Raw genomic sequence first — 27390 nt, 5'->3', positions numbered from 1 at the left:
TGCAGGTTTAGCAGGAGATGTTTTCAAATATACAGAAGATTTTGGCTTGTCCGATTTGTCTAAAGATTCTGGAAATTCAGAATATTGTGGAAGCATCGAAGGTTTCGAGTCAATAGCTGTTGGTTTCTCGATTTCAATTTCATATTCTGAATCATCTGCAGGTTTTGCAGAAGATGTTTTCGAATCTATAGGAGATTTTGGTTTGTCCGATTTGTCTAGAGATTTTGGTAATTCAGAAAATTGTGGAAGCATCGAAGGCTTCGCATCAATAGCAGTTGGTTGCCTTAGTTCAAATACATCTTCAGATTCAATTTCATCTTCAGAATCATCAAAAGACGTCGGTTTAATGGGAGACATTTTCGAATTCATAGGAGATTTTGGTTTGTCCGATTTGTCTAGAGATTTTGGTAAATCAGAAAATTGTGGAGGCATCGAAGGCTTCGAGTCAATAGCTGTTGGTTTCTTGATTTTCAATTCATCTTGTGAATCATCTGAAGGTTTAGCAGGAGATGTTTTCGAATCTACAGGAGATTTTGGTTTGTCCGATTTGTCTAGAGATTCTGGTAATTCAGAAAATTGTGGAAGCTTCGAAGGCTTCGAGTCAATAGCTGTTGGTTTCTTGATTTCAAATTCATCTTCAGAATCATCTGCAGGTTTAGCAGGAGATGTTTTCAAATATACAGGAGATTTTGGTTTGTCCGATTTGTCTAGAGATTCTGGTAATTCAGAAAATTGTGGAAGCATCGAAGGCTTCGAGTCAATAGCTGTTGGTTTCTTTTGATCAAATTTATCTTTAGAATCATCTGCAGATGTCGGTGTAATGGGAGATATCTTTGAAACCACAGGAGATTTAGGTTTGTCCGATTTGTCTAGAGATTCTGGTAAATCCGAAAATTGTGGAGGCATCAAAGGCTTCGAGTCACTAACTGTTGGTTTCTTGAGTTCAATTTCATCTTTAGTATCGTCTACAGATGTCAGTTTATTGGGATATGTTTTCGAATCTACAGGAGATTTTGGTTCGTCCGATTTGTCTAGAGATTCTGGTAAATCAGAACATTGTGGAGGATTCGAAGGTTTCGAGTCAATAGCTGTTGGTTTCTTGAGTTCAATTTCATCTTTAGTATCATCTACAAATATCAGTTTAATGGGAGATGTTTTCGAATCTACAGGAGATTTTGGTTTATCTGATTTGTCTAGAGATTCTGGTAATTCAGAAAATTGTGGAAGCATCGAATGCGTCGAGTCAGTAGCTGTTGGTTTCTTTAGTTCAAATTCATCTTTAGAATCATCTGCAGATGTCAGTTTAATGAGAGATGTTTTCGAATCTACAGGAGATTTTGGTTTGTCCGAGCTGTCTAGAGATTTTGGTAATTCAGAAAATTGTGGAAGCATCGAAGGCTTCGCATCAATAGCAGTTGGTTGCCTTAGTTCAAATACATCTTCAGATTCAATTTCATCTTCAGAATCATCAAAAGATGTCGGTTTAATGGGAGACATTTTCGAATTCACAGGAGATTTTGGTTTGTCCGATTTGTCTAGAGATTTTGGTAAATCAGAAAATTGTGGAGGCATCGAAGGCTTCGAGTCAATAGCTGTTGGTTTCTTGATTTCAAATTCATCTTCAGAATCATCTGCAGGTTTAGCAGGAGATGTTTTCGAATCAACAGTAGATTTTGGTTTGTCCGATTTGTCTAGAGATTCTGGTAATTCAGAAAATTGTGGAAGCTTCGAAGGCTTCGAGTCAATAGCTGTTGGTTTCTTGATTTCATATTCATCTTCAGAAACATCTGCAGGTTTAGCAGGAGATGTTTTCGAATATACAGGAGATTTTGGTTTGTCTGATTTGTCTAGAGATTCTGGTAATTCAGAAAATTGTGGAAGCATCGAAGGTTTCGAGTCAATAGCTGTTGGTTTCTCGATTTCAATTTCATCTTCTGAATCATCTGCAGGTTTAGCAGAAGATGTTTTCGAATCTACAGGAGATTTTGGTTTGTCCGATTTGTCTAGAGATTCTGGTAATTCAGAAAATTGTGGAAGCATCGAAGGCTTCGAGTCAATAGCTGTTGGTTTCTTTTGATCAAATTTATCTTCAGAATCATCTGCAGATATCGGTTTAATGGGAGATATCTTTGAATCCACAGGAGATTTAGGTTTGTCCGATTTGTCTAGAGATCCTGGTAAATCAGAAAATTGTGGAGGCATCAAAGGCTTCGAGTCACTAACTGTTGGTTTCTTGAGTTCAATTTTATCTTTAGTATCGTCTACAGGTGTCAGTTTATTGGGAGATGTTTTCGAATCTACAGGAGATTTTGGTTCGTCCGATTTGTCTAGAGATTCTGGTAAATCAGAACATTGTGGAGGAATCGAAGGTTTCGAGTCAATAGCTGTTGGTTTCTTGAGTTCAATTTCATCTTTAGTATCATCTACAGATATCGGTTTAATGGGAGATGTTTTCGAATCTACAGGAGATTTTGGTTTGTCCGATTTGTCTAGAGATTCTGGTAATTCAGAAAATTGTGGAAGCTTCGAAGGCTTCGAGTCAATAGCTGTTGGTTTCTTGATTTCAAATTCATCTTCAGAATCATCTTCAGGTTTAGCAGGAGATGTTTTCGAATATACAGGAGATTTTGGTTTATCCGATTTGTCTAGAGATTCTGGCAAATCAGAAAATTGTGGAGGAATCGAAGGTTTTGAGTCAATAGCTGTTGGTTTCTTGAGTTCAATTTCATATTTAGTATCATCTACAGATATCGGTTTAATGGGAGATGTTTTCGAATCTACAGGAGATTTTGGTTTATCTGATTTGTCTAGAGATTCTGGTAATTCAGAAAATTGTGGAAGCATCGAATGCTTCGAGTCAGTAGCTGTTGGTTTCTTTAGTTCAAATTCATCTTCAGAATCATCTGCAGATGTCAGTTTTATGAGAGATGTTTTCGAATCTACAGGAGATTTTGGTTTGTCCGAGCTGTCTAGAGATTCTGGTAATTCAGAAAATTGTGGAAGCATCGAAGGCTTGGCATCAATAGCAGTTGGTTGCCTTAGTTCAAATACATCTTCAGATTCAATTTCATCTTCGGAATCATCAAAAGATGTCGGTTTAATGGGAGATATTTTCGAATCTACAGGAGATTTTGGTTTGTCCGATTTGTTTAGAGATTCTGCTAAATCAGAAAATTGTGGAGGAATCGAAGGTTTTGGGTCAGTAGCTGTTGGTTTCTTGAGTTCAATTTCATCTTTAGTACCATCTACAGATATCGGTTTAATGGGAGATGTTTTCGAATCTACAGGAGACTTTGGTTTATCTGATTTGTCTAGAGATTCTGGTAATTCAGAAAATTGTGGAAGCATCGAATGCTTCGAGTCAGTAGCTGTTGGTTTCTTTAGTTCAAATTCATCTTCAGAATCATCTGCAGATGTCAGTTTTATGAGAGATGTTTTCGAATCTACGTGAGATTTTGGTTTTTCCGATTTGTCTAGAGATTCTGGTAATTCAGAAAATTGTGGAAGCATCGAAGGCTTCGCATCAATAGCAGTTGGTTGCCTTAGTTCAAATACATCTTCAGATTCAATTTCATCTTCGGAATCATCAAAAGATGTCGGTTTAATGGGAGACATTTTCGAATTCACAGGAGATTTTGGTTTGTCCGATTTGTCTAGAGATTTTGGTAAATCAGAAAATTGTGGAGGCATAGAAGGCTTCGAGTCAATAGCGGTTGGTTTTTTGAGTTCAGTTTCATCTTTAGTATCGGCAGCAGGCATCAGTTTAAAGGGAGATGTTTTCGAATCTACAGGAGATTTTGGTTTGTCCGATTTATCTAGAAATTCTGGTAAATCAGAAAATTGAGGAGGAATCGAAGGTTTCGAGTCAATAGCTGTTGGTTTCTTGAGTTCAATTTCATCTTCAGAATCATCAAAAGATGTCGGTTTAATGGGAGATATTTTCGAATCTACAGGAGATTTTGGTTTATCCGATTTGTCTAGAGATTCTGCTAAATCAGAAAATTGTGGAGGAATCGAAGGTTTTGGGTCAGTAGCTGTTGGTTTCTTGAGTTCAATTTCATCTTCAGGATCATCTGCAGATGTCGGTTTAATGAGAGATGTTTTCGAATCTACAGGAGATTTTGGTTTGTCCGATTTGTCTAGAGATCCTGGTAATTCAGAAAATTGTGGAGGAATCTCAGGTTTCGAGTCAATAGCTGTTGGTTTCTTGAGTTCAATTTCATCTTCAGAATCATCAAAAGATGTCGGCTTAATGGGAGATTTTTTCGAATCTATTGGAGATTTTGGTTTGTCCGATTTGTCTACAGATTCTGGCAATTCAGAAAACTGTGGAAGTATCGAATGCTTCGAGTCAATATCCGTTGGTTTCTTGAGTTCAGTTTCATCTTTAGTATCGGCAGCAGGCATCAGTTTAATGGGGGATGTTTTCGAATCTACAGGAGATTTTGGTTTGTCCGATTTGTCTAGAGATTCTGGTAAATCAGAAAATTGTGGAGGTATCGAAGGTTTCGAGTCAATAGCTGTTGGTTTCTTGAGTTCAATTTCATCTTCAGAATCATCAAAAGATGTCGGTTTAATGGGGGATATTTTCGAATCTACAGGAGATTTTGGTTTATCCGATTTGTCTAGAGATTCTGCTAAATCAGAAAATTGTGGAGGAATCGAAGGTTTTGGGTCAGTAGCTGTTGGTTTCTTGAGTTCAATTTCATCTTCAGGATCATCTGCAGATGTCGGTTTAATGGGAGATATTTTCGAATCTACAGGAGATTTTGGTTTGTCCGATTTGTCTAGAGATCCTGGTAATTCAGAAAATTGTGGAGGAATCGCAGGTTTCGAGTCAATAGCTGTTGGTTTCTTGAGTTCAATTTCATCTTCAGAATCATCAAAAGATGTCGGCTTAATGGGAGATTTTTTCGAATCTATTGGAGATTTTGGTTTGCCCGATTTGTCTAGAGATTCTGGTAAATCAGAAAATTGTGGAGGTATCGAAGGTTTCGAGTCAATAGCTGTTGGTTTCTTGAGTTCAATTTCATCTTCAGAATCATCAAAAGATGTCGGTTTAATGGGGGATATTTTCGAATCTACAGGAGATTTTGGTTTGTCCGATTTGTCCAGAGATTCTGCTAAATCAGAAAATTGTGGAGGAATCGAAGGTTTTAGGTCAGTAGCTGTTGGTATCATAGGTTCAATTTTATCTCTAGTATCATCAACAGATATCGGTTTAATGGGGGATGTTTTCGAATCTACAGGAGATTTTGGTTTGTCCGATTTGTCTAGAGATTCTGGTAAATCAGAAAATTGTGGAGGAGTCGAAGGTTTTGGGTCAGTAGCTGTTGGTTTCTTAAGTTCAATTTCATCTTCAGAATCATCAAAAGATGTCGGTTTAATGGGAGATATTTTCGAATCTACAGTAGATTTTGGTTTGTCCGATTTATCTAGAGATTCTGGTAAATCAAAAAATTGTGGAGGAGTCGAAGGTTTTGGGTCAGTAGCTGTTGGTTTCTTGAGTTCAAATTCATATTCAGAATCATCTGCAGATGTCGGTTTAATGGGAGATGTTTTCGAATCTCCAGGAGATTTTGGTTTGTCCGATTTGTCAAGAGATTCTGGTAAATCAGAAAAATGTGGAGGAATCGAAGGTTTTGGGTCAGTAGCTGTTGGTTTCTTGAGTTCAAATTCATCTTCAGAATCATCAAAAGATGTCGGTTTAATGGGAGATGTTTTCGAATCTACAGGAGATTTTGGTTTGTCCGATTTGTCTAGAGATTCTGGTAATTCAGAAAATTGTGGAGGCATCGAAGGCTTCTGGTCAATAGCTGGTGGTTTCCCGAGTTCCATTTCATCTTCAGAATCATCAAAAGATGTCGGTTTAGCAGGAGATGTTTTCGAATCTACAGGAGATTTCGGTTTAGCAGGAGAAGTTTTCGAATCTACAGGAGATTTTGGTTTATCCGATTTGTCTAGAGATTCTGGTAATTCAGAAAATTGTGTAGTCTTCGAAGGCTTCGAGTCAATGTCTGTTGGTTTCTTGAGTTCAGATTCATCTTCAGAATCATCAACAGATACTGGTTTAATGGGAAATGTTTTCGAATCTAAAGGAGATTTCAGTTTGTCGGATTTGTCTAGAGATCCTGGTAATTCAGAAAATTGTGTAGTCATCGAAGGCTTCGAGTCAATATCTGTTGGTTTCTTGAGTTCAAATTCATCTTCAGAATCATCAACTGATGTCAGTTTAATGGGAGACATTTTCGAATCCACAGGAGATTTTGGTTTGTGCGATTTGTCTAGAGATTCTGGTAAATCAGAAAATTGTGGAGGCATCGAAGGCTTCTTATCACTAGCTGCTGGTTTCTTGAGTTCAATTTTATCTTCAGAATCATCAAAAGATGTCGGTTTAGCCAGAGATGTTTTCGAATCTACAGGAGATTTTGGTTTGTCCGACTTGTCTAGAGATTCTCGTAATTCAGAAAATTGTGGAAGCATCGAAGGCTTTGGGTCAATAGCTGTTGGTTTCTTTAGTTCAAATTCATCTTCAGAATCATCTGCAGATGTCAGCTTAATGGGAGATGTTTTCGAACCTACAGGAGATTTTGGCTTGTCCGATTTGTGTAGAGATTTTGGTAAATCAGAAAATTGTGGAGGAATCGAAGGTTTCGAGTCAATAGCTGTTGGTTTCTTGAGTTCAATTTCATCTTCAGAATTATCAAAAGATGTCGGTTTACCAAGAGATGTTTTCGAATCTACAGGAGATTTTGGTTTGTCCAATTGGTCTAGCGATTCTGGTAATTCAGAAAATTGTGGAAGCATCGAAGGTGTCGAGTCAATAGCTGTTGGTTTCTTTAGTTCAAATTCATCTTCAGAATCATCAACGGATGTCAGTTTCATGGGAGATGTTTTCGAATCTACAGGAGATTTTGGTTTGTCTGATTTGTCTAGAGGATCTGGGAAATCAGAAAATTTTGGAGGAATCGAAGGTTTGGAGTCAATAGCTGTTTGTTTCTTGAGTTCATTTTCATCTTCAGAATCATCAAAAGATGTCGGTTTAATGGGAGAAGTTTTTGAATCTACAGGAGATTTTGGTTTGTCCGATTTGTCTAGAGTTTCTGTTAATTCAGAAAATTGTGGAAGCATCGAAGGCTTCGAGTCACTAGCTGTTGGTTTCTTAAGTTCAAGTTCATCTTCAGAATCATCAACAGATGTCAGTTTAATGGGAGATGTTTTCGAATCTACAGGAGATTTTGGTTTGTCCGATTTGTCTAGAGGATCTGGGAAATCAGAAAATTTTGGAGGAATCGAAGGTTTGGAGTCAATAGCTGTTTGTTTCTTGAGTTCAATTTCATCTTCAGAATCATCAAAAGATGTCGGTTTAATGGGAAAAGTTTTCGAATCTACAGGAGATTTTGGTTTGTCCGATTTGTCTAGAGATTCTGGTAAATCAGAAAATTGTGGAAGCATCGAAGGCTTCGAGCCACTAGCTGTTGGTTTCTTTAGTTCAAATTCATCTTCAGAATCATCAACAGATATCAGTTTAATGGGAGATGTTTTCGTATCGACAGGAGATTTTGGTTTGTCCGATTTGTCTAGAGGATCTGGGAAATCAGAAAATTTTGGAGGAATCGAAGGTTTGGAGTCAATAGCTGTTTGTTTCTTGAGTTCAATTTCATCTTCAGAATCATCAAAAGATGTCGGTTTAATGGGAGATGTTTTCGAATCTACAGGAGATTTTGGTTTGTCCGATTTGTCTATAGATTCTAGTAATTCAGAAAACTGTGGAGGCATCGAAGGCTTCGAGTCAATAGCTGTTGGTCTCTTGAGTTCAATTTCATCTTCAGAATCATCAAAAGATGTCGGTTTAATGGGAGATATTTTCGAATCTACAGGTGATTTTGGTTTGTCCGATTTGTCTAGCGATTCTGGTAAACCAGAAAGATGTGGAAGAATCAAAGGTTTCGAGTCAATATATGTTGGATTCTTGAGTTCAATTTCATCATTAGTATTATCTACAGATATCGGTTTAGCAGGAGATGTTTTCGAATCTACAGGAGATTTTGGTTTGTCCGATTTGTCTACAGATTCTAGTAATTCAGCAAATTGTGTGGTCATCAAAGGCTTCGAGTCAATATCTGTTGGTTTTTTGAGTTCAGTTTCATCTTCAGAATCATCTGCAGATGTCGGTTCAACGGGAGATGATTTCGAATCTACAGGAGATTTTGGGTTGTCCGATTTGTCTAGAGATTCTGGTAATTCGGAAAATTGTGGAAGCATCGAAGGCTTCGAGTCAATAGCTGTTGGTTTCTTGAGTTCACTTTCATCTTCAGAATCATCAACAGATTTCGGTTTAATGGGAAATGTTTTCAAACCTAAAGGAGATTTTTGTTTGTCCGATTTGTCTAGAGATTCTGTTAAATCAGAAAATTGTGGAGAAATCAAAGGTTTCGATTCAATAGCTGTTGGTTTCTTGATTTCAATTTCATCTTTAGTATCATCTACAGATATTGGTTTAATGGGAGATATTTTCGAATCTACAGGAGATTTTGGTTTGTCCGATTTGTCTAGAGATTCTGGTAAATCAGAAAATTGTAGAGGTATCGAAGGTTTCGAGTCAATACCTGTTGGTTTCTTGAGTTCAAATTTATCTTCAGAATTATATGCAGATGTCGCTTTAATGGGAGATGTTTTCGAATCTACAGGAGATTTTGGTTTGTCCGATTTGTCTAGAGATTCTGGTAAATCAGAAAATTGAGGAGGAATCGAATGTTTCAAGGCAATATCTGTTGGTTTCTTGAGTTCAATTTCATCTTCAGAATCATCAGCAGATGTCGGTTTAATGGGAGATATTTTCGAATCTGCAGAAGATTTTGGTTTGTCCGAGCTGTCTAGAGATTCTGGTAATTCAGAAAATTGTGGAAGCATCGAAGGCTTCGCATCAATAGCAGTTGGTTGCCTTAGTTCAAATACATCTTCAGATTCAATTTCATCTTCAGAACCATCAAAAGATGTCGGTTTAATGGGAGATATTTTCGAATCCACATGAGATTTTGGTTTGTCCGATTTGTCTAGAGATTCTGGTAATTCAGAAAATTGTGTAGTCATCGAAGGCTTCGAGTCAATATCTGTTGGTTTCTTGAGTTCAGTTTCATCTTCAGAATCATCAACAGGTATCAGTGTAATGGGAAATGTTTTCGAATCTTTAGGAGATTTTGGTTTGTCAGATTTGTCTAGAGATTCTAGTAATTCAGAAAATTGTGGAGGTATCGAAGGTTTCGAGTCAATAGCTGTTGGTTTCTTGAGTTCAATTTCATCTACTGAATCATCAAAATGTGTCTGTTTAGTGGGAGATATTTTCGAATCTACAGGAGATTTTGGTTTGTCCGATTTGTCTGAAGATTCTTGTAATTCAGAAAACTGTGTAGTCATCGAAGGCTTCGAGTCAATATCTGTTGGTTTCTTGAGTTCAGTTTCATCTTCAGAATCATCAACAGATATCGGTTTAATAGGAAATGTTTTCGAATCTACAGGAAGTTTTGGTTTGTCCGATTTGTCTAGAGATTGTGGTAAATCAGAAAATTGTGGAGGAATCGAAGTTTTCAAGTCAATTGCTGTTGGTTTCTTGAGTTCAATTTCATCTTCAGAATCATCAAAAGATGTCGGTTTAGCAGGAGATTTTGGTTTGTCCGATTTGTCTAGAGATTCTGGTAATTCAGAAAATTGTGGAGGAATCGAAGGTTTCGAGTCAATAGCTGTTGGTTTTTTGAGATCAATTTCATCTTCAGAATCATCAAAAGATGTCGGTTTAATGGGAGACATTTTCGAAGCCACAGGAGATTTTGGTTTTTCCGATTTGTCTAGAGATTCTGGTAAATCAGAAAATTGTGGGGGAATCGAAGATTTTGAGTCAATAGCTGTTGGTTTCTTGAGTTCAATTTCATCTTCAGAAACATCAAAAGATGTCGGTTTAATGGGAGATGTTTTCGAATCTACAGGAGAATTTGGTTTGTCCAATTTGTCTAGAGATTCTGGTAATTCAGAAAATTGTGGGGGAATCGAATGCTTCGAGTCAATAGCTGTTGGTTTCTTTAGTTCAAATTTATCTTCAGAATCATCTGCAGATGACGGTTTAATGGGAGATGTTTTCGAATCTACAGGAGATTTTGGTTTGTCCGATTTGTCTAAAGATTCTGGTAAATCAAAAAATTGTGGAGGAATCGAAGGTTTGGAGTCAATAGCTGTTGGTTTCTTGAGTTCACTTTCATCTTTAGTATCATCTACAGATATCGGTTTAATGGGAGATATTTTTTTAGAATCTACAAGAGGGTTTGGTTTGTCCGATTTGTCTAGAGTTTCTGTTAATTCAGAAAATTGTGGATGCAACGAAGGCTTCGAGTCAGTAACTGTTGGTCTCTTGAGTTCAATTTCATCTTCAGAATCATCAAAAGATGTCGGTTTAATGGGAAATGTTTTCGAATCTACAGGAGATTTTGGTTTGTCCGATTTTTCTAGAGATTCTGGTAATTCAGAAAATTGTGGAAGCATCGAAGGCTTCGAGTCAATAGCTGTTGGTTTCTTTAGTTCAAATTTATCTTCAGAATCACCAGATGTCTGTTTAACGGGAGATGTTTGCGAATCTACAGGAGATTTTGGTTTGGCCGATTTGTCTAGAAATTCTGGTAATTCAGAAAATCGTGTAGGCATTGAAGGCTTTGAGTCAGTAGCTGTTGGTTTCTTGAGTTTAATTTCATCTTTATTATCATCAACAGATGTCGGTTTAATGGAAGCTGTTTTTGAATCTATAGGAGATATTGATTTTTCCGATTTGTCTAGAGATTCTTGTAAATCCGAAAATTGTTTAGGTATCGAAGGCTTCAAGGCAATAGCTTCTGGTTTCTTGAGTTCAATTGCATCTTCAGAATCATTAACAGATGGTGATGATTCTGTCGGTTTAATTGGAGATACTTTCGAATCTGCAGGAGGTTTTGGCTTGTCCGATTTGTCTAGAGAATCTGGTAATTCAGAAAATGGTGTGGGCATTGAAGGCTTTGAGTCAATAGCAGTTGATTTCTTGAGTTCAATTGCAGCTTCATTATCATCAGCAGATGTCGGTTTAATGAAAGATGTTTTCGAATCTACAGTAGATTTTGGTTTGTCCGATTTGTCTAGAGATTCTGGTAAATCAGAAAATTGTGGAGGCATCGTAGGCTTCGAGTCAATTTCATCTTCAGAATCATCAACAGATGTCGGTTTAATCGGAGACATTTTCAAATCTGTAGGTGATATCAGTTTTGCCGACTTGTTTAGAGATTCTGGTAAATCTGAAAATTGTGGAGGCATCGAAAGCTCCGAGTCAATAGCTATTGGTTTCTTTAGTTCAGATTTATCTTCAGAATCATCAACAGATGTCGGTTTAGCGGGAGATGTTTTGGAGTCTACAGGAGATTTTGGCTTGTCTGATTTGTCTAGAGATTCTGGTAAATCAGAAAATTGTGAAGGAATCGAAGGCTTTGGGTCAACAGCTGTTGGTTCCTTTAGTTCTAATTCATCCTCAGAATCAGCAACATATGTCGGTTTAATGGGAGATGTTTTCGAATCTATAGAAGATTTTGGTTTGTCCGATTTATCTAAAGATTCTGGTAAATCAGAAAATATTTGAGGCATCGAAGGCTTCGATTCAATATCTCTTGGTTTCTCTAATTCAATTTCAACATCAGAATCATCGATAGTTGTCGGTTTAATGTCAGATTTTTTCAAGTCTAAAGGAGATTTTGGTTTGTCTTCAACATTATTTTTTGTTGAGACGATTAAATGCTGAGAAGTTTTCAGTTTCGAATCGTTTAGTTCTAGATCATCTTCAGAGTCCACTTCTGATACTGTTTTGACAGAAGTTTGTATTTGTTCAGGGGGAAAAGTTTGTATGTCTTGAATGAACTTATCTTGTTCCATATAGTGTTTTGTTTGGGCGGAGATGGGAAATGATGAGTGAGGTTCATCGTTATCAAAAGGTAAATTACCGGCAATATTCTTTATGGAATTTGTCTTACGTTTATCAAGTAATGACATAATTTTATGATTTTCGTAAATTTGTTTTAATTGTTCATCATTGGAAGATTCTATTTCAGTCTGTGATTTTTGAATAAGTGGTGGAAATGTTATTTTGTCAGCAATTTTGCCCATTAACACATCAGTGCCATTTTGAGGAGAGTCGGGCAAATTTGTCGATTTGAATAAAGGAAAACTTGAGGGTTCTCTTCTGATTGTATATTCTTGTTCGATATTTCTTGTTTCATCGACCACTAATGTTGTTGGTTGTTCGCTTGTTATTGAGAATATCTCTAATGAAGTTTTGGTTAGAGACACGCCGGTAACAAGTGTTGACGATACCTCTGTTCGGTGCTGGTCAACAGTTGATATTTTTCTTATTTCTTCTTTGACATGAGCTGTTATTTCGCTGCCTGTTGGAAGGTGTGAGTCAGTGCTGAGATCATTTTTATTATCCCACATTTCATTGGAAATGCTAAACTTTGGTTTATTGTCTATGGTTTTCGGTTTACCTAAGGGTAGAGTTGTACTTTTATATTCTAATGGCTTAATAATACTAGTTTGGTTGGAAGTCAAATTCAGTTTTGGTAATTGACTTTCGTTCACAGTCTTTTCAGTTTCTATAGTATCACTATGTTTGGAATCAATCTTATCTAAACTAGTTTTGTCATATTCCTGAGTTTGATTTTGTACAGTTTCGGATGGAACTTCAAACAATTTTGCTAATTCACTAATTCTACGTTGCGAACATACTACTTCGCATGTCTCTTCAATAGGTGTTGTAGTTTGTTGGGGACTATTTATTGTTGGTACTTGAACCTTTTTCTCTGTAATTGTGGGGGCAAGTTTTTCTAAAAGTAAATCAGTTTCGGTTAAGATTTGTTTTTCCACATCGGCTGTATCTAAGTCTGTTGGTCGTTTTTCCCGCCGTCTTGGGCTAAATGGAATGGCTTCTACTGTGGATGTTGGGAATTTTTTCTCAAATACTTCTACGACTTCTCTAACTTTTGGTAATGTGTCATTATCATTTTTGGGCATTTCCCCTGTAATTGCATCAATTTCTTTGTACTTTACAATGTCGTCACTAATATTCATTTCATTCGTATCTTTGACAAACTTATCTAGTTTTGTAGGTTCTTCAGCCACCTCAAATGTTTTCTTTTTTTGACATATTTTTTCACAAACAACCTCATCAATGGCGCTCATATTACTAAATTCCTTTTCAGTTGCCTCGATTGGCGATAGTTTAACAACGTCGATGGGTGGTTCTGATGTCGTCAGCTGTGTCAATGCAACATCAACTTCATTTAAAATTTGTTTTTCTAATTGTGGCAGGTCACACTCAGTGTGGCTTCCCTGGCGTTTTCGTACCGCAAACGGTATCGCTTCGACAGTCGATCCAATAATTTTTTCTTCTATTGCATGTACAACAGTTTTAACTGAAGCATTCTTATCAATTGATTCGGATTCTGAATCCGATTGTTTACTTATATCTGTTGGACATAGTCCCTGAGTTTCCAATTCCTGTATTTTCCTTTTAACATCGCCGCATTTCATAATTTGCTCCAAATAATCTCTATCGCTTATAACGGGTACAGTTTCAGATGGTGTTAACTCTATCATTGTTGCGATCTTCTTGTCGAACCCTGAAGGAATGTTTTCATTTTCCACTTTTGGTGTAGATTTTGTAAAAGGGAATGTTGTTGTGGTTGTTGTTATTTTGGGTGTTTTCGTTCGACTACTTTCACTCATTTCTGTAAATGAGGGAGTGTCTTTAGTGTGGTAGATTTTTGTTGTTGACGTGGGAGTTTCATGAATTTCTAACATTTCTTTAGGCAACTTCTTGGATTCAATTAGTTCTTTAGTAACAATGGTGGAGAAAGTTGCGCTACTACTAGCATAAGGTTTAATGTTTTGAATGCTGAAGTGCTCTGTTAGTTACGAGTAATTAATTTAATAACATTTCAATACAAACAAACATTGAATTAGTTAATAATTGAAGTATGAATTATATAATTTTAGCAATAATGATCCGTAAGTATATTGGAGTAGTAGAATTGAAGTAGTAATAGTAGTAGGTAGCATAGTATGGCAGTAGTTTTATGTAGAAGAGGAGAGGAAGTAGTTTTTTTTTTATTTATTTTTTGGATGTGGTAAGCAAGTTGTTTGTTACAAGCATAAACGAAGAACAATACACGAAGTAGAATTGTTTGAATTAATTATATTTTTCGTCTTATTTATTTTTTACATAGAAAATAACATTCAATACATTTCTTTATATAACATACAGATCTACACAAAGTAATAATATGTATGTTATACATTATATATATAGCTATGTATGTATGTGTAACAAAAGTTGTAAATAAATAAAAGATGTATGTACGTACATACTTAAGTAAGGATATATGTATGTACGATTATGCGATATTGTGCAAATTTAAGCTTTTTATCATGCATTGCAAATTTTTCGTTTTTTGGAATTGGAATAACATTTTATCAGCATTTTGTCCTTTAAAAATTCGTCCAAAATATAAAATATAATACATAGTTTGTAATTTCTAACAAACATCATATGGGAGTTCAATTTGCTAACAATAAAACCACTATACTGGTAGCTCTTGGTGTATGCAGTACTTTATTTACCAGATCTTTGTATAGCACCCATGGGGGCATCCAGAAGTACTTAAATTAAAGTAACCTAACTTTCATGTCTTTCCTTAGCCAGGAATATGAAAAAAACATTGCAAAAAAGTACTTCTTTAACCTTTGACCCAGCTCACCAAATATTAATGTCAGGACACATAGTTTTAAGAATTGATATCTTAGAATCAATTAATATTAATACATATTAAATTTTCATTTTGGGAAGTTTTGTTTGAGAGCTAACCTAATGTAAATGTAAAGTTTTTTGTAGAGTAATTTCCAAAATCTTGACCGAAGAATTTGCAGTGATAAATGGCAATTATTAAGACAAATAGTAGTTTTATTTGAATGGAAATTTTTGCGAATTGATAATATAACAAACAAATAGAAAGTCAGTTTCTAATTTGATATCAAAATATGAAATGGACAGAACTAAAGAAAACAAAAACACAATCCAAAGAAGCTGCATAAATAAGTTGTTACAATATTTTTTGTGTGAGTTTAAGTAAAGGTTAGTGTTGTGTTAGTATTCAATCATAAGTATCGGCCTAATATGTAGTATCCTGTCAAATTTTGGTATGATATTATCAAGAATCTTGCTTTGAGTATTATTTTTTGTTTTCTATATAATTTCTCTACAGAGAAGTATTAACCAATAAGAAATTTATGCCGAGTAGGGAAACTTTTATGTAAAAATTACAATCCGATTTCCAATACCAAAATCTGACTAAAATAGGATATTGGGCCAAACTCTCCGATGTATGAATGTATTAATATGTATGTGTATAAGTGTGTGTATTATGTACATACATATGTATGTATGTGTGTATATTCCAAATGCTACATGAGGTCGTGGATTATCTTGAATGTAGTATTTGTTATTTTATTCCTTTTTTTTTAATATTATACAAATATTGGGCAAAAATAATATTATTTAAATATAAATTATAAAAAGTTGACTATTTAAGAGTCCAACAACGTTTGCAATTTTAATATTTACATTATTTGTTCACATAAATGCTAATTTATTTTTTATTTTTAAAATAATTTTTTAGAGTGTACATTTCTAAAATATTTTTCTTTTAATGAAAATTATTTAACCACGACTTCATATAACATATTTGAAATACATATTTATGTACATTTGTAGTCAAATGAATATGATATATATTTTTTACTATTAATACATTTTGTGTTTTTTATTATAAATATTTAAGGCAAAATTAAAAAATATACAAATAAATTAAAATATAACTAAATACAATATTAGTACATATGTAGGTATGTACATATGTAGTATACACTGAACGAAAAAGCTTGTTTCCATAACAATGATTACTTCATTACAACAATACAATGCCAATTGATAGTTAATAATTGAAAATTATAAAATTAAAAAAAAAAAACAACAACATTGCAATTATAAAGTATAGTTAAAATTAATGCTGAATAATTATTCATTGAATGAAAACTTTACAATGTCATTGCCGTGTAAATAATGAAGCCATTCCATGAAAATTAAAAAAAAAAATAGAAAAATAATTAAAATGATCAATATATTGTGCAGCTGCATTAGTTTTGACTTTCAAAACTACACATTTAACTAATTGTAATTAATTCATACATAAAATCATTAAATATTTAAATTTTTTTCAAATTTCGAAACACAATATATTATTCATTCATTTTGATTTATAATTGAACTAGTGTTTATCTTAATGAAATTTTGATTTCAATACTTTATTAAATTTCAAAAGAAAATCAAAAAAATATTTCAGTTGTACACTCAAGTTTGCTAAAGAAAACAGTAACAAATCTACTTAAATATTGTATTTAATTAAATGAACGAGTATTTATAAAAAATACCATCAATCAATCATTGAAACATTAAACTCAAAGAAAATTTTGAATAAATTAGTTTTTGGGAGTAAGTTTAAAAAGTTGTCAAAAAAATATGTATTGCCATAGCTCGATAGAGAGAAAAGGATCATAGGGATATACAGTGACATTTTGTAAATTGCCAAAAAATCTTGCAAGAATACTTTTAGGCTACTTACAAAAAAATAACTAACTAAAAGTATACCATACATTCCATGACAATTATTATTATAAAAAATGAAACTGTAAAACCCCTTTAGATTACTTCATTACAACTTTGGGACAATACAAATTACATAAAATATCATTATAAACATTGAAAAATATATACCAAAAAAATAATTATATAAAATGCAAACATTGAAAATTGCAAACGTAATCTGAACAAAATATTCTTACTTTAAACTTGTTAAATATACTTTATATAAATTAATTTCACTTAAATATTTTTTTTAAATTTAATTTTAAAAATACTTATTTTTTTGTAAAAAGAAGAAACGCCTAAAAACATACAAATATTTTTTTATTAATACTTAAAAACAAAATTGATACACACCATTACAAAAATATGCTAAAGTTTTTTGGAGAATAGATTTCCAATTTTAGTTTTTGATCGGACATTTCAACAACTTACCGTTATTTTAGTACAATTTTATATGCAATAATAATTTTTATTTATTTCGGTTTTATTTGTTTACAATTGTTTTTAATCAACACTTTTGTTTGCTTAATTGTTTAAAAAATATTTTGTGAATTAGATAATTGCTTAATTTCGTTTAGTTTTTCGATTTCACAGAAATTTCATTTTTTTTTGTAAACACGGACACACACAACAGCAGACAATATCTGTCTGTAAATTTTAAAACGTTGTTTCCTTCTTCAAATACAAATTTTCACTAAATTTAAAATATTCAGAGGACACAATAACATGTCTGTACAAATCTAATTGCAGGGAAAATAACAACTAATTTAGTTGTTCTAAAATTGTGTTCGTATTGTATTTAGTACGTTTTCTGTTATAGTCACAAATTAAATTAAAATAAATTTAAACAGTCTACTATGTATGGATTTATTTTTCATATGTGTGACCCTGAAATCGTTGATTTTCTTATTTCTTTATTTTCTTTTGGTTTTCTATTTTATACTAATATGTACTACTTATGTATGTATGAAAAGAATAAAGAATCCGATTAAAATTGGTACCCAATTTTGGCTGCTTATTCTTAACATTGAATTCAAATAACAAATACAAGTATCATTTCATAGTCATTTGTTTAAGACTCTGATATATTTTTCTACTTATTGGAAATATTGACTGTCAGAGATGGTTTCGAAACTTATAAGACCCATTTCATCTAGGCGGTAAATCAATAAAAAAACAATTTACTTTGCCAAAGAATCAGGATTGGCAAAGTTATTTATAAGTAATTAGAGCTCGAAGACCCCGCTTCTCCTCATCGTCAAAAAAATTATAAATAATTGACGCTTTTTTTCGAAATTCTAGAATCCGTATCTAGACTCATCTTTAAAATAAAGTCGGCAGATAGGTTATCTGTTATATTTTCCATCTTCTAGATATCTTTACATATACTAAGTATGTAGTTAAAAAAAAATCTTGTTGAAAAATTGTGTCTAAACTAACTACTATCTAATGGGACTAACATTGGTCCAAATTTCGGAAGACTTGATTTTGAATCCCCCATACATGTCACAATTTGTCTTAATTTTTTTCCATAAAAATACTTTGTGAATTGTTTACAAATATCTGGCGTTTGCTGAGATATCGCCTGATAAAGTGTTTGAGAAGTCATCGGTTTCAAAAATTGACTCACTTAACATGAAATAGCCCCATTTTTTCGAAATTCTAGAGCTACAGATTACGGAATTTTTATGAGCTAAAATGGAATATATGAACTTGAATAATATTAAGTTTCAGCAGGATGTAGCACTAAGTGTTATCAGCCGTCTGGATATGTCAATTCGACGCCTCAGATCTGTGATTTTAACATTTTTTTGTGTGCCGATATTATGGCAATACTTTAGAAAGTCCTCATTACCCTTAAGGTTAATATTGTTCGAAACATTACATAGTGTCACATTTTCCCTATCTAGAACAACAAAAGTCAAAACAGAAAAGTTGTTCGATTTGCTCATAGAGAAATGTATTTTGTAGTTTTAATTAGACATATGTATAAGGTAAATGAAGAAAAAAAAATGATAATTCTTTAGTTCCACTAAAATAATATGATGTATACAAAAGCGGATAACTTCTATTCGGAGTTAGATTTAAATTGCATATAAAAGTCTATTAAAATAGGATTAAAAATAATAACATTTTTATGCAAAATATTTATTTCAAGAGATTTTTTTCAATATGTATTTTAAAACTCCACTAATATATCCAAAATGTAAACAAAAACTTAACTTTTAATGCAACTCATCTTTTGACATTGGTCCGAAGTGGTCGTCAGACTATAGTAGGTGTATTCGTGATTATCGGTAGTATAAACTCCGACTCCGCACATTTTAGAGTTGTCTAAAAAGGACATTTTTAGCCTTTATTCGTTAATTATAATTTCAATTTTAAATATATTATCTCAAATCTAATGCACTTGACGTAAACTTTGTGATAACCCTACAAAAAATGTGTGAGGTAATATCATGAACACGCCCACTTTATTTGCAGGGTTTGATTTACGTGGTTTGTGACTTTTCTCTTGATCAATGTTTAAAATAAAACAGCATTAAGCAGAACAACTATAACTACAATATTTGTTGAACAATTATGATTATGAACAAATTAACAGCGAAAGGTGGGCGAAATGTTTGGTTGTGGGCATGGTTATCATAAAGATTACTTGCATAAATTTTCTATATAAAGAGTAGGCGTGTCCTTATTATAACTACTCCTATTTATTTAAAGCATTTTGATCTAATAAGGCTTGATTCTATTTGTTCCTTTTTAAGTTACTGATTTTTATTGTACTCAAGAAGATCGAAATTAACACTAACATACGATGTGGGCATGATACAAACGCCCTTTTTTGGTGCGGTTGTTCTAACACTTATTGTGAACATATGTATATGCCTTATATGAAGTCTATATTTCTAAAATTACACTTTTTTCGTATCAGAATGTACTAAATGTGACACTGTGCTATGGTTTGAATGCTACATTTACATATATGGACTTACGTAGAACAAATAAAATCTATTAGTACCAATTTTAATCCAACCATTTCAGTTTTTCTGTTTACATTTTTCATAGTTCTGCCGTTATTGCTTATAAGTAGTACCTATTAAAATATTACCTATACGTTCATTGTTTCGTTGTAAACGCCATTGAACTTTATCGTCTATATGTATGTATGTATATCTGTAATGTTATTCATTTTGTTCAACAGTTGCTCAATGAGAACGTACATATTAATTAGTTCCAAATATCGTTCAAACAGATACATACATAAAAGGACATACATATATACGTACACTACATCATTTCCAATTGTACTTTTTAACTTTTCATTAAAAAGTTATAAATTCAACAATTTAATCTAAATGAATTTTAATCGAACATTTACAAAAATTTTAAGAATTATTGAACAAGTTTAATATAATAACGGGCTATTTCCATAATATTTAAATTGTTATAAGATCTGAACTATAATTTTTAGTAAATTTTCCAAGAATCGATTGAAATAGAATTGTCACGTTACAATAGTATGTTTCGACTAATCCGGGCATTAGCGTCAGACTAAGCATTAAAATCACATTCAAATATTTAAGTTCTTTTATTCTTTTTAACAAGTCTTAAATTTAATTGTTACTTATTAAAAAAAAGAAAAAAACACTAAATAAATCAATAGTGAGAAACCTCAGAAAATCGAATAAAATACATTCAAACAAAGTTAACGCGTTTTTTTTTTTTTTGTTTATTTACCTTATCCTAGTTTGTCCCTGACATTGATAGTTATGTATGTATGTATGTAGTTCTGAGTATGTTTGTAACATCATTAAGGTGGTCCCATTTTTATGAAGAAATTTTGTTCAAAGCTGATATAGATTCAATCAATATATCAAATGCTTTAAGGAAATTTTTCTCAAAATTTATTTGATTTTTTAAAATTTTTATTTACACTTTTATTTTAGATTGAGATCGGTGATGATAATTCGAATATAAAATATATATTCTTGGCCCTTATTAGATTCTAAGGCGATCTAGCTATGTTCATCCGTCTCAATCAGCTACATATACATATAATTTATATATATGTATGAACTTAAATCGTGCCGCAATATTTTCTATAGCCCTATATTTAACCCAGTTATTTATCAACAAATTTTGAAAATATTTTATTATATTATCACAACTGGTGTAGGGTATTACATGGTCGGCCATATACAACGATGCTTTCTTATTTGCTATAATACAAAATTTATACATTAAATGAAGTCAAACTAATTTAAGTTGGAAACAGATAATTTTGTCAGCTGTATACAAATGGAACCACCCTAATAACTGTCGATATCCAGACATAGTAGGTATTTTACAAATTAAGATTTAATTACACTTGAACTTTATCGTAAGTACATACACATAAACCTGTTTATAATGGCGTAACGACATTTGAACTGATTTCCGATAAATCCGATTTAACAATTTCGAGGAAAACCAAAAACAAAAATATAATTAAATAAATATAGAAAATACTCGTATTTAAACCACTGCCAACCACTAATTCATTCAATATTTCTTGGTATTTCTTAAGATTTTAAAAACTTAATATAAATAAAATTTTGATTTTATCGTACAAGAATATTTCCTTAAAATTTTATTAAGATATACACAATTTTCATATTTTTATTTATCGTTATAATTAATATTGATTTGATAAGAATTGATTTTCAACTAAATATGATTTGACATTTGTCATTGATACGATTAACACGATTTTTAATGATACTATGGATTTTTGCAATACACACACAAAAAAGCCTTTGGACATTACATTAAAATAAATATTTTTGTTTATTAAAAGGAAAATAAAGAAAAATTAAATGAAACGTAAAAGAAAAATATTAAGGAAAACTAAAAACATGTTGGTTTTACAATCTACATTTAGCCAAAGAAAAATAATAAAGTGATATTTTTTTACTTTTGTTTTTCAAACGATTTTGCTTTTTTCGTTTTAAATTTTGATGTTATTTTGTAACAAAAAATGTGGCAAACATAAAAAGGTTAATGGTTTTAATAATAGTTAAGGTTTATCGATTGATATTATTATTCCAAAAAACTCATATTAAAAATATTTGCGACTTACCTATAGTTGAAATGGTAGAGACACGTTCAAATGTGGACTCTGTGGTTTTGTGCAATGTTTTTATGGTATCAATCACATTATCTGGAAATAAATTTAAAAAAAATTTACACGATTAAACCTTACAACAATAACACAATTTGAAAAACGTTGAAAAACTGGAATCATATACTTTCTAAATGATTGAGCTACCCCGAATCAGAATATGGTCCCATCTGAAAGGGTTATCTATGTTATCTTCCATCTTCTAGATATCTTAACATTTAGTTTGAAAAAAATCTTGTTGAAAAATTGTGTCTAAACTAACTACTATCCAATGGGACTATCATTGGTCCAAATTTCGAAATACAATTTGTCAATTCTACAAAAATACTTTTTGAATTGTTTACAAATATCTGGCATTTGCTAGGATATTGCCAGATAAAGTTTTTGTCTACCGTTTTTTTTCAATCGGAAGACATCGGTTTCAAAAGTTGAGTCACTTAACATGAAATAACCCCATATATTAAAAAACTATATTTTTATCAATTTATGACTGTTTAAAGTTTTAGGTAATGATATATCGAATATCAGTCCTTTAGAAAACTGAATTAAAAATTTGACGGTCTGTCTTAACAATAAATTATTACCTTCGTCCATTGTGGGTTTCTGATGTATTACTTCTTCCTCTTCTTTTTCAATTTTAGTCTCGATTGGTGTTGGTGGAGGTGTTTGCGAGTGTGGAATATCGCTTTCTGAAAAGAAATTTTAAAACATAAATATATAGTAAATGCAACATACATTCGCATCAAATCATGAGGAATCCAAATTTGCTAAAAGATATTAACACCTATCATGTATTAAAAAATTAAGACGAATATTGCATTTATTTACGATACGGAATTCTTATTATAAGTAGATGTATGGCAATATTTTCTGATATTTTTCGTTTATTTTATTCTAGCATCATTATTTGTTTAGACAATTTAGAACCATGAATACAGGGTAAAGGTTCATTCTGATGTAAATATAGATTATAACATACCTTTTATTTTAAGCTCGTCACTAATTTCAATTAGTCCCTCGCTCATTTTCTTAGTTATAGATTCCTGTACTGATTTGCAAAATTCTGCATCTGTTAATGATTTACGTGGCTCAATTGGAATTGGTGCCATCAATTCGTCGGTTGGTTTGACACTTGTATCTTTTTGAGGTTTGTGGGTAGTTTGCTCCATGGAAAGAAAATCACCAGTCATTTTGATAACACGTTGATGAGTGAAATCTGTAAGATCTGATGTTGTTGGCACGAAGGTATCCTCCGGACGATCAGTAGATGTTTTTGGTTCTTCAGTTGATGTTTTAGGTGTTGTATACATGGGTACGGATTGCTCAAAGGTAAGAAAATCTTGAGTTAATGTTTTTACCACTGAAGCAGGCATTTCTTGAGCATCTTTAATGGGGGCGGCCATCTCGATGCCATCGTCTTTGAGTTGTTCAGATTTTAAAACAGATTTTGAATCCTCTTTTTCGATTTTTTCCTCTTTTGGTGATGGTATGGCTTCTTTGGGTATTTCAGCGCCTGCTGAAATTGTTGTCATTATATCGGTAGCTTTTATAAGGACTTCATCGATAATAGATGATGGTTTTGTTTGCTCTAATTCGTCATGTGGTTTAGCCTTAGGAGGAGAGAAGGGTTGTTGCTTTTGTTCCATGCTCAGAAAATCATGAGTAATTTTTCTGGCATCAATGTCGGCTTTTTCAAAGTGCTCAAGTGATATTTTCTCAGAATCGGTTTCGATAATGGGAGATTTTTCAACAGAGTGCTGTGAAGATTCAGTTGACAATTCTGAGATATCATCAGCAGTCTGCTTTTCACAAGGGAGTTGAGATTTTTGTTCCATACTTAGGAAATCATGAGTGAGTTTTCTTGAATCCAATACCGTTTCTTGCACTGATGGTTCGACAGTTTCCTTTAATGCACTTTCATAAGAAACAGTTTTAGTTTCCGGTTTAGACTCAACCTGCTCTTCAATTTTTTTGGTCACTGTCTCGGTTACAGTTTTCTCGACAATTGGTGGGAATGTTATTGTAGTTTTAATTGTCTCCTCTATAAGTCTCGATTCTTCTTTCATCTCCACTTTAGTTTGTAGTGGTAGTTGAGACTGTTGTTCCATACTTAAAAAGTCCTTAGTAATTTTTCGAGCATCGGCTACAATTGATTTCATTTCTTCTAATTTTTCTAGAGATTCTTCGAATGTAGTTTCTTCTGTAGTGGTAGTGATTTTTCTCGGTGCAGCTTCGGGAGCAGAAACAATAGTTTCCTTTTCATCCTCTGCTTTGGTTGTTGTTGGTAGGCCAACCCTTAATTTTGGCTCCAAGCCATGGTATTCATAAGTAACTTTTTTCGCTTCGAAATCAGCTATTTTGTCTTCGATTTTATCAGATGGTATGATTTTCTCCTTTTCAAATTTCAGTTCAGCACTAGATTTATCAAATGATTCAGAAAGAGATTTTATTGTTTCCGAAACCTTCTTGCTCTCCTTTTTAGTGGAGTCAATGAAATCGTCAAATTTCTCTTCAATCTTTGAGGTCGTTACTTTTGGTTCTGAAAAAGATTTTATTGTTTCTGCAACAGTTTTGGTTTCAGTAATTATGAAATCCTCAGTGTCTGACAACTTGTCTTTCATTTCTTCAAAACCCAATTTAAAATCTTGCGTTTTTGTTTCGATAGTATCTCCCGCAATTTTGGTTGCGGCAATAAAAGTTTCACTTACTTTGGTTTCTACTTTTGAAGTATCTTTTTTAATATCCTCAATTTTGGGTTCAGTAAAAGCTTTAATGGTTTCAGTTACACTCTTGGTCTCTCTGACAAGAGTCTCTTTGGTGTCTGATATTAAATGCTCCACTTCATCAGATTTCTTATCAAATTGTGTTCTTGTTTCTTCGACAATAGAGTCTTTTGCAAATCCTACTTTAGTTTCTACTTTTGAGGGTTCTTTTTTAATGTCATCAATTTTGGGTTCTGTAAAAGCTTTAATAGTTTCAGCAACAGTTTTTGTTTCTGTAATAATTGAATCTTTTTTATCGGAAACATATTCCTTTATTTCCTCTGATTTTGTATCATAGTAAGATTCAGTTTGTTGGACGATCGATTCTTTTGCTAAATCAACTTTACTGTCTAGTTCCGAAGTTGTCTTTTTGATGTCTTCTATTTTGGGTTCTGAGAACGTTTTAATTGTTTCTGCAACACTCTTAGTTTCTGTGACGAATGAGTCTTTTTTTTCCTCAACATGTTTCTTGAATTCATCAGTTTTTGTATCAAATAAGGATTTTGTTTCTTTAACTATTGAATCCTTTGTTGATGTCATCTCCGTTTCTAATTTCGCAGTTTCTTTTTTGAAGTCGTCCAATTTGGGTTCAGTGAAAGCTTTGATTGTTTCAGTTACACTCTTCGTTTCTGTTACAATTCCGTCTTTCATATCGGCAACGTGTTCTTTAAATTCTTCAGAACTTTTGTCATAGAACGTTTTAGTTTCCTCAAGTTTAGATTCGATCTTTGAAGCTTCCTTTTTGATATCATCAGCTTTTGGTTCTGCAAAAACTTTAATTGTCTCAGCCACACTCTTGGTTTCTGTAATAATAGTATCCTTTGTTTCGTGAACTTGCTCCTTAAATTGCTTATCAATAGAATCTTTTGCAAATTCAACTTTGGTTTCAACCTTTGATGTTTCTTTTTTGATGTCCTCCAGTTTAGGTTCGGCGAAAGCTTTTATTGTTTCAGATACGCTTTGGGTTTCGGATATAACTGTTTCCTTTGCTTCGGAAAGTTGTTCTTTAAATTCTTCTGTGCTTTTATCGAACAAAGACTTTGTCTCTTTTACAATGGATTCTTTTGCAATTTTTACGTCTTCAATTTTTGGTTCATTAAAGGCTTTAATTGTTTCGGCAACACTCTTTGATTCGGAAATAAGTGAGTCTTTTTTGTCTATAACATGTTCTTTAGTTTCTTCAGTTTCCTTCTTAACTTCGTCAATTTTCGATTTAAATGCTTCGGTGATATTTTTTGTTTCTGATGAAATAAAATCTTTAGTTGTTTGAAGTATATTAATGGTTTCACTAATTTTAGTATCTTTAGTGTCCGTTATTAGACTTTGTAAGGCAGCAGTTTCCGTTTGGAGTTCATTTGTTTTAGTATCGACAAATGATACGATTTTATCAGCAGTACTTTCTGTTGCTGTTGCAATAGAATCTTTAGTCTGCAAAATATTCTTATCAATTTTGGCTGTTTCGGATTTCAATTCTTTTACTTGGGTTTCCGAAAATGTTTTTATTGCATCAGATACGCTCTTTATTTCACTTGAAATTTCCTCTGTGAGTTTAGTTGTTTCACTTTCTATAGCATCTGTTTGGGATTCCTCAAATGATTTTAAGGATTCCTCAACTTTAGTGCTTTCTTTTTTAAAAGAATCTTTGGTGCTGGCAATTTTATCTGAAATGTCGTCTAATTTAGTTTCAGTAAAAGCTTTAATTTTATCCTTTACGCTGATTGTTTCGCTAATAATTGATTCTTTAGTTTCAACAATAGATTCTTCTACTTTTGTTTCTTCTTCTTTAGTGAATGTCTTTGCAGAATCCACAAATGATTTTCTTTCTGCAGTTATAAAATCTTGAACGCCCTTAAGTGTCTCTTTGGTTGAGGGTTGCTTTTCTGGTTTCGAGGACTCGAATGATGAAATAATACTCTCAACTTTTTTGCTTGCAGTTTCCATAGTTTCTGTGACAACTTCTGCAGCCGTCTCTTTTATTTCATCATCTATTTTTCCTTCATCTGATTTTTCTTTAACTTCCTCAACAAATTTCTCGGTTATATCGGTAGTAGTAGTAATAGTAGTAGTAGACAGTACTTGGGACGGTAGTTGTGTTAATTTCTCAAAAGCCAAAAAGTCTTCCGTCAATTGCTTAGATCCGGATTCCATCGATGGTTTTTCGCCTATTAGTGAATCAATTATTTTGCTTGGTTTTTCCACACTTGTTATGTCCTTGACAATCTTTAGGTTGTCAACTTCTTCGTGACCTAACTGGCGGGCGCTTGAGGTGTCTTCCACCTCAGGTTCTTCTTCCGAACTACGACTGGAGGACTTGAATTTGTGTGTCAACTCTTTGTCAAAATCACTTTTGCTCACTTCTGTTGAGTCTATTTTTCCCATTTTCATTTTAATCACTTGTTCAGGCACAACTGCCGACTTGACGCTGTTGTCAGCGGGTAATTGCATGAAAATCTCAGATTCATGAATTGCTTTCTTGTCTTCGATGAGACTCTTGCGCTTGATCTCTGTTATTTCGCGGGTTATTTCCTTTTTCTGGGACGATGCAGGTATTTGACGTTCAACCGAAAGTCGTTTCACAATTTTATCTCTACGTTCTGCTACTGTCCGTTTAGCAATCTCTTCATCAGACTCTGACTCTTCAATCTCCTTTTCTTCGGCTGAATACTTGATTTCTTCACGTTCATGAATTTGCTGTATCCGTTTGCCTA

At 33.0% G+C, this 27390-nt stretch overlaps 2 protein-coding genes across 4 annotated transcripts in view; both read right to left on the bottom strand.

Annotated features, from left to right (window-relative positions):
• The window catches only part of LOC119606780 (titin homolog), a 55361-nt gene extending 37858 nt beyond the window's left edge, over nt 1–17503 (bottom strand). Inside the window, exon 1 of one of the 3 annotated variants that reach the window (XM_037961047.1) lies at nt 17192–17503. The gene's annotated coding sequence lies outside the window, so the exon portion shown is untranslated. The remainder of the gene's footprint in view (nt 1–17191) is intronic. The other 2 variants (XM_037960718.1, XM_037960802.1) reach the window with 2 other exon arrangements.
• LOC119602741 (titin-like) overlaps nt 1–27390 on the bottom strand; it is a 48641-nt gene that overhangs the window by 5 nt on the left and 21246 nt on the right. Inside the window, exons 5-8 of the mRNA XM_037954462.1 lie at nt 22900–27387; nt 22505–22609; nt 21879–21959; nt 47–13964 (exon numbers count right to left, since the gene is read on the bottom strand). Of these exons, the coding sequence (XP_037810390.1) occupies nt 47–13964; nt 21879–21959; nt 22505–22609; nt 22900–27387 (18592 nt within the window). The remainder of the gene's footprint in view (nt 1–46; nt 13965–21878; nt 21960–22504; nt 22610–22899; nt 27388–27390) is intronic.

The sequence above is a fragment of the Lucilia sericata genome, unplaced genomic scaffold (genome assembly GCF_015586225.1).
Source record: "Lucilia sericata isolate MDLA Ls3-8-SP2 unplaced genomic scaffold, ASM1558622v1 Contig000000F_arrow, whole genome shotgun sequence".
Lineage (NCBI taxonomy): Eukaryota > Metazoa > Arthropoda > Insecta > Diptera > Calliphoridae > Lucilia > Lucilia sericata.
The sequence above is the reverse complement of the archived record's forward strand: the minus strand, read 5'-3'. Positions and strand labels throughout refer to the sequence as shown.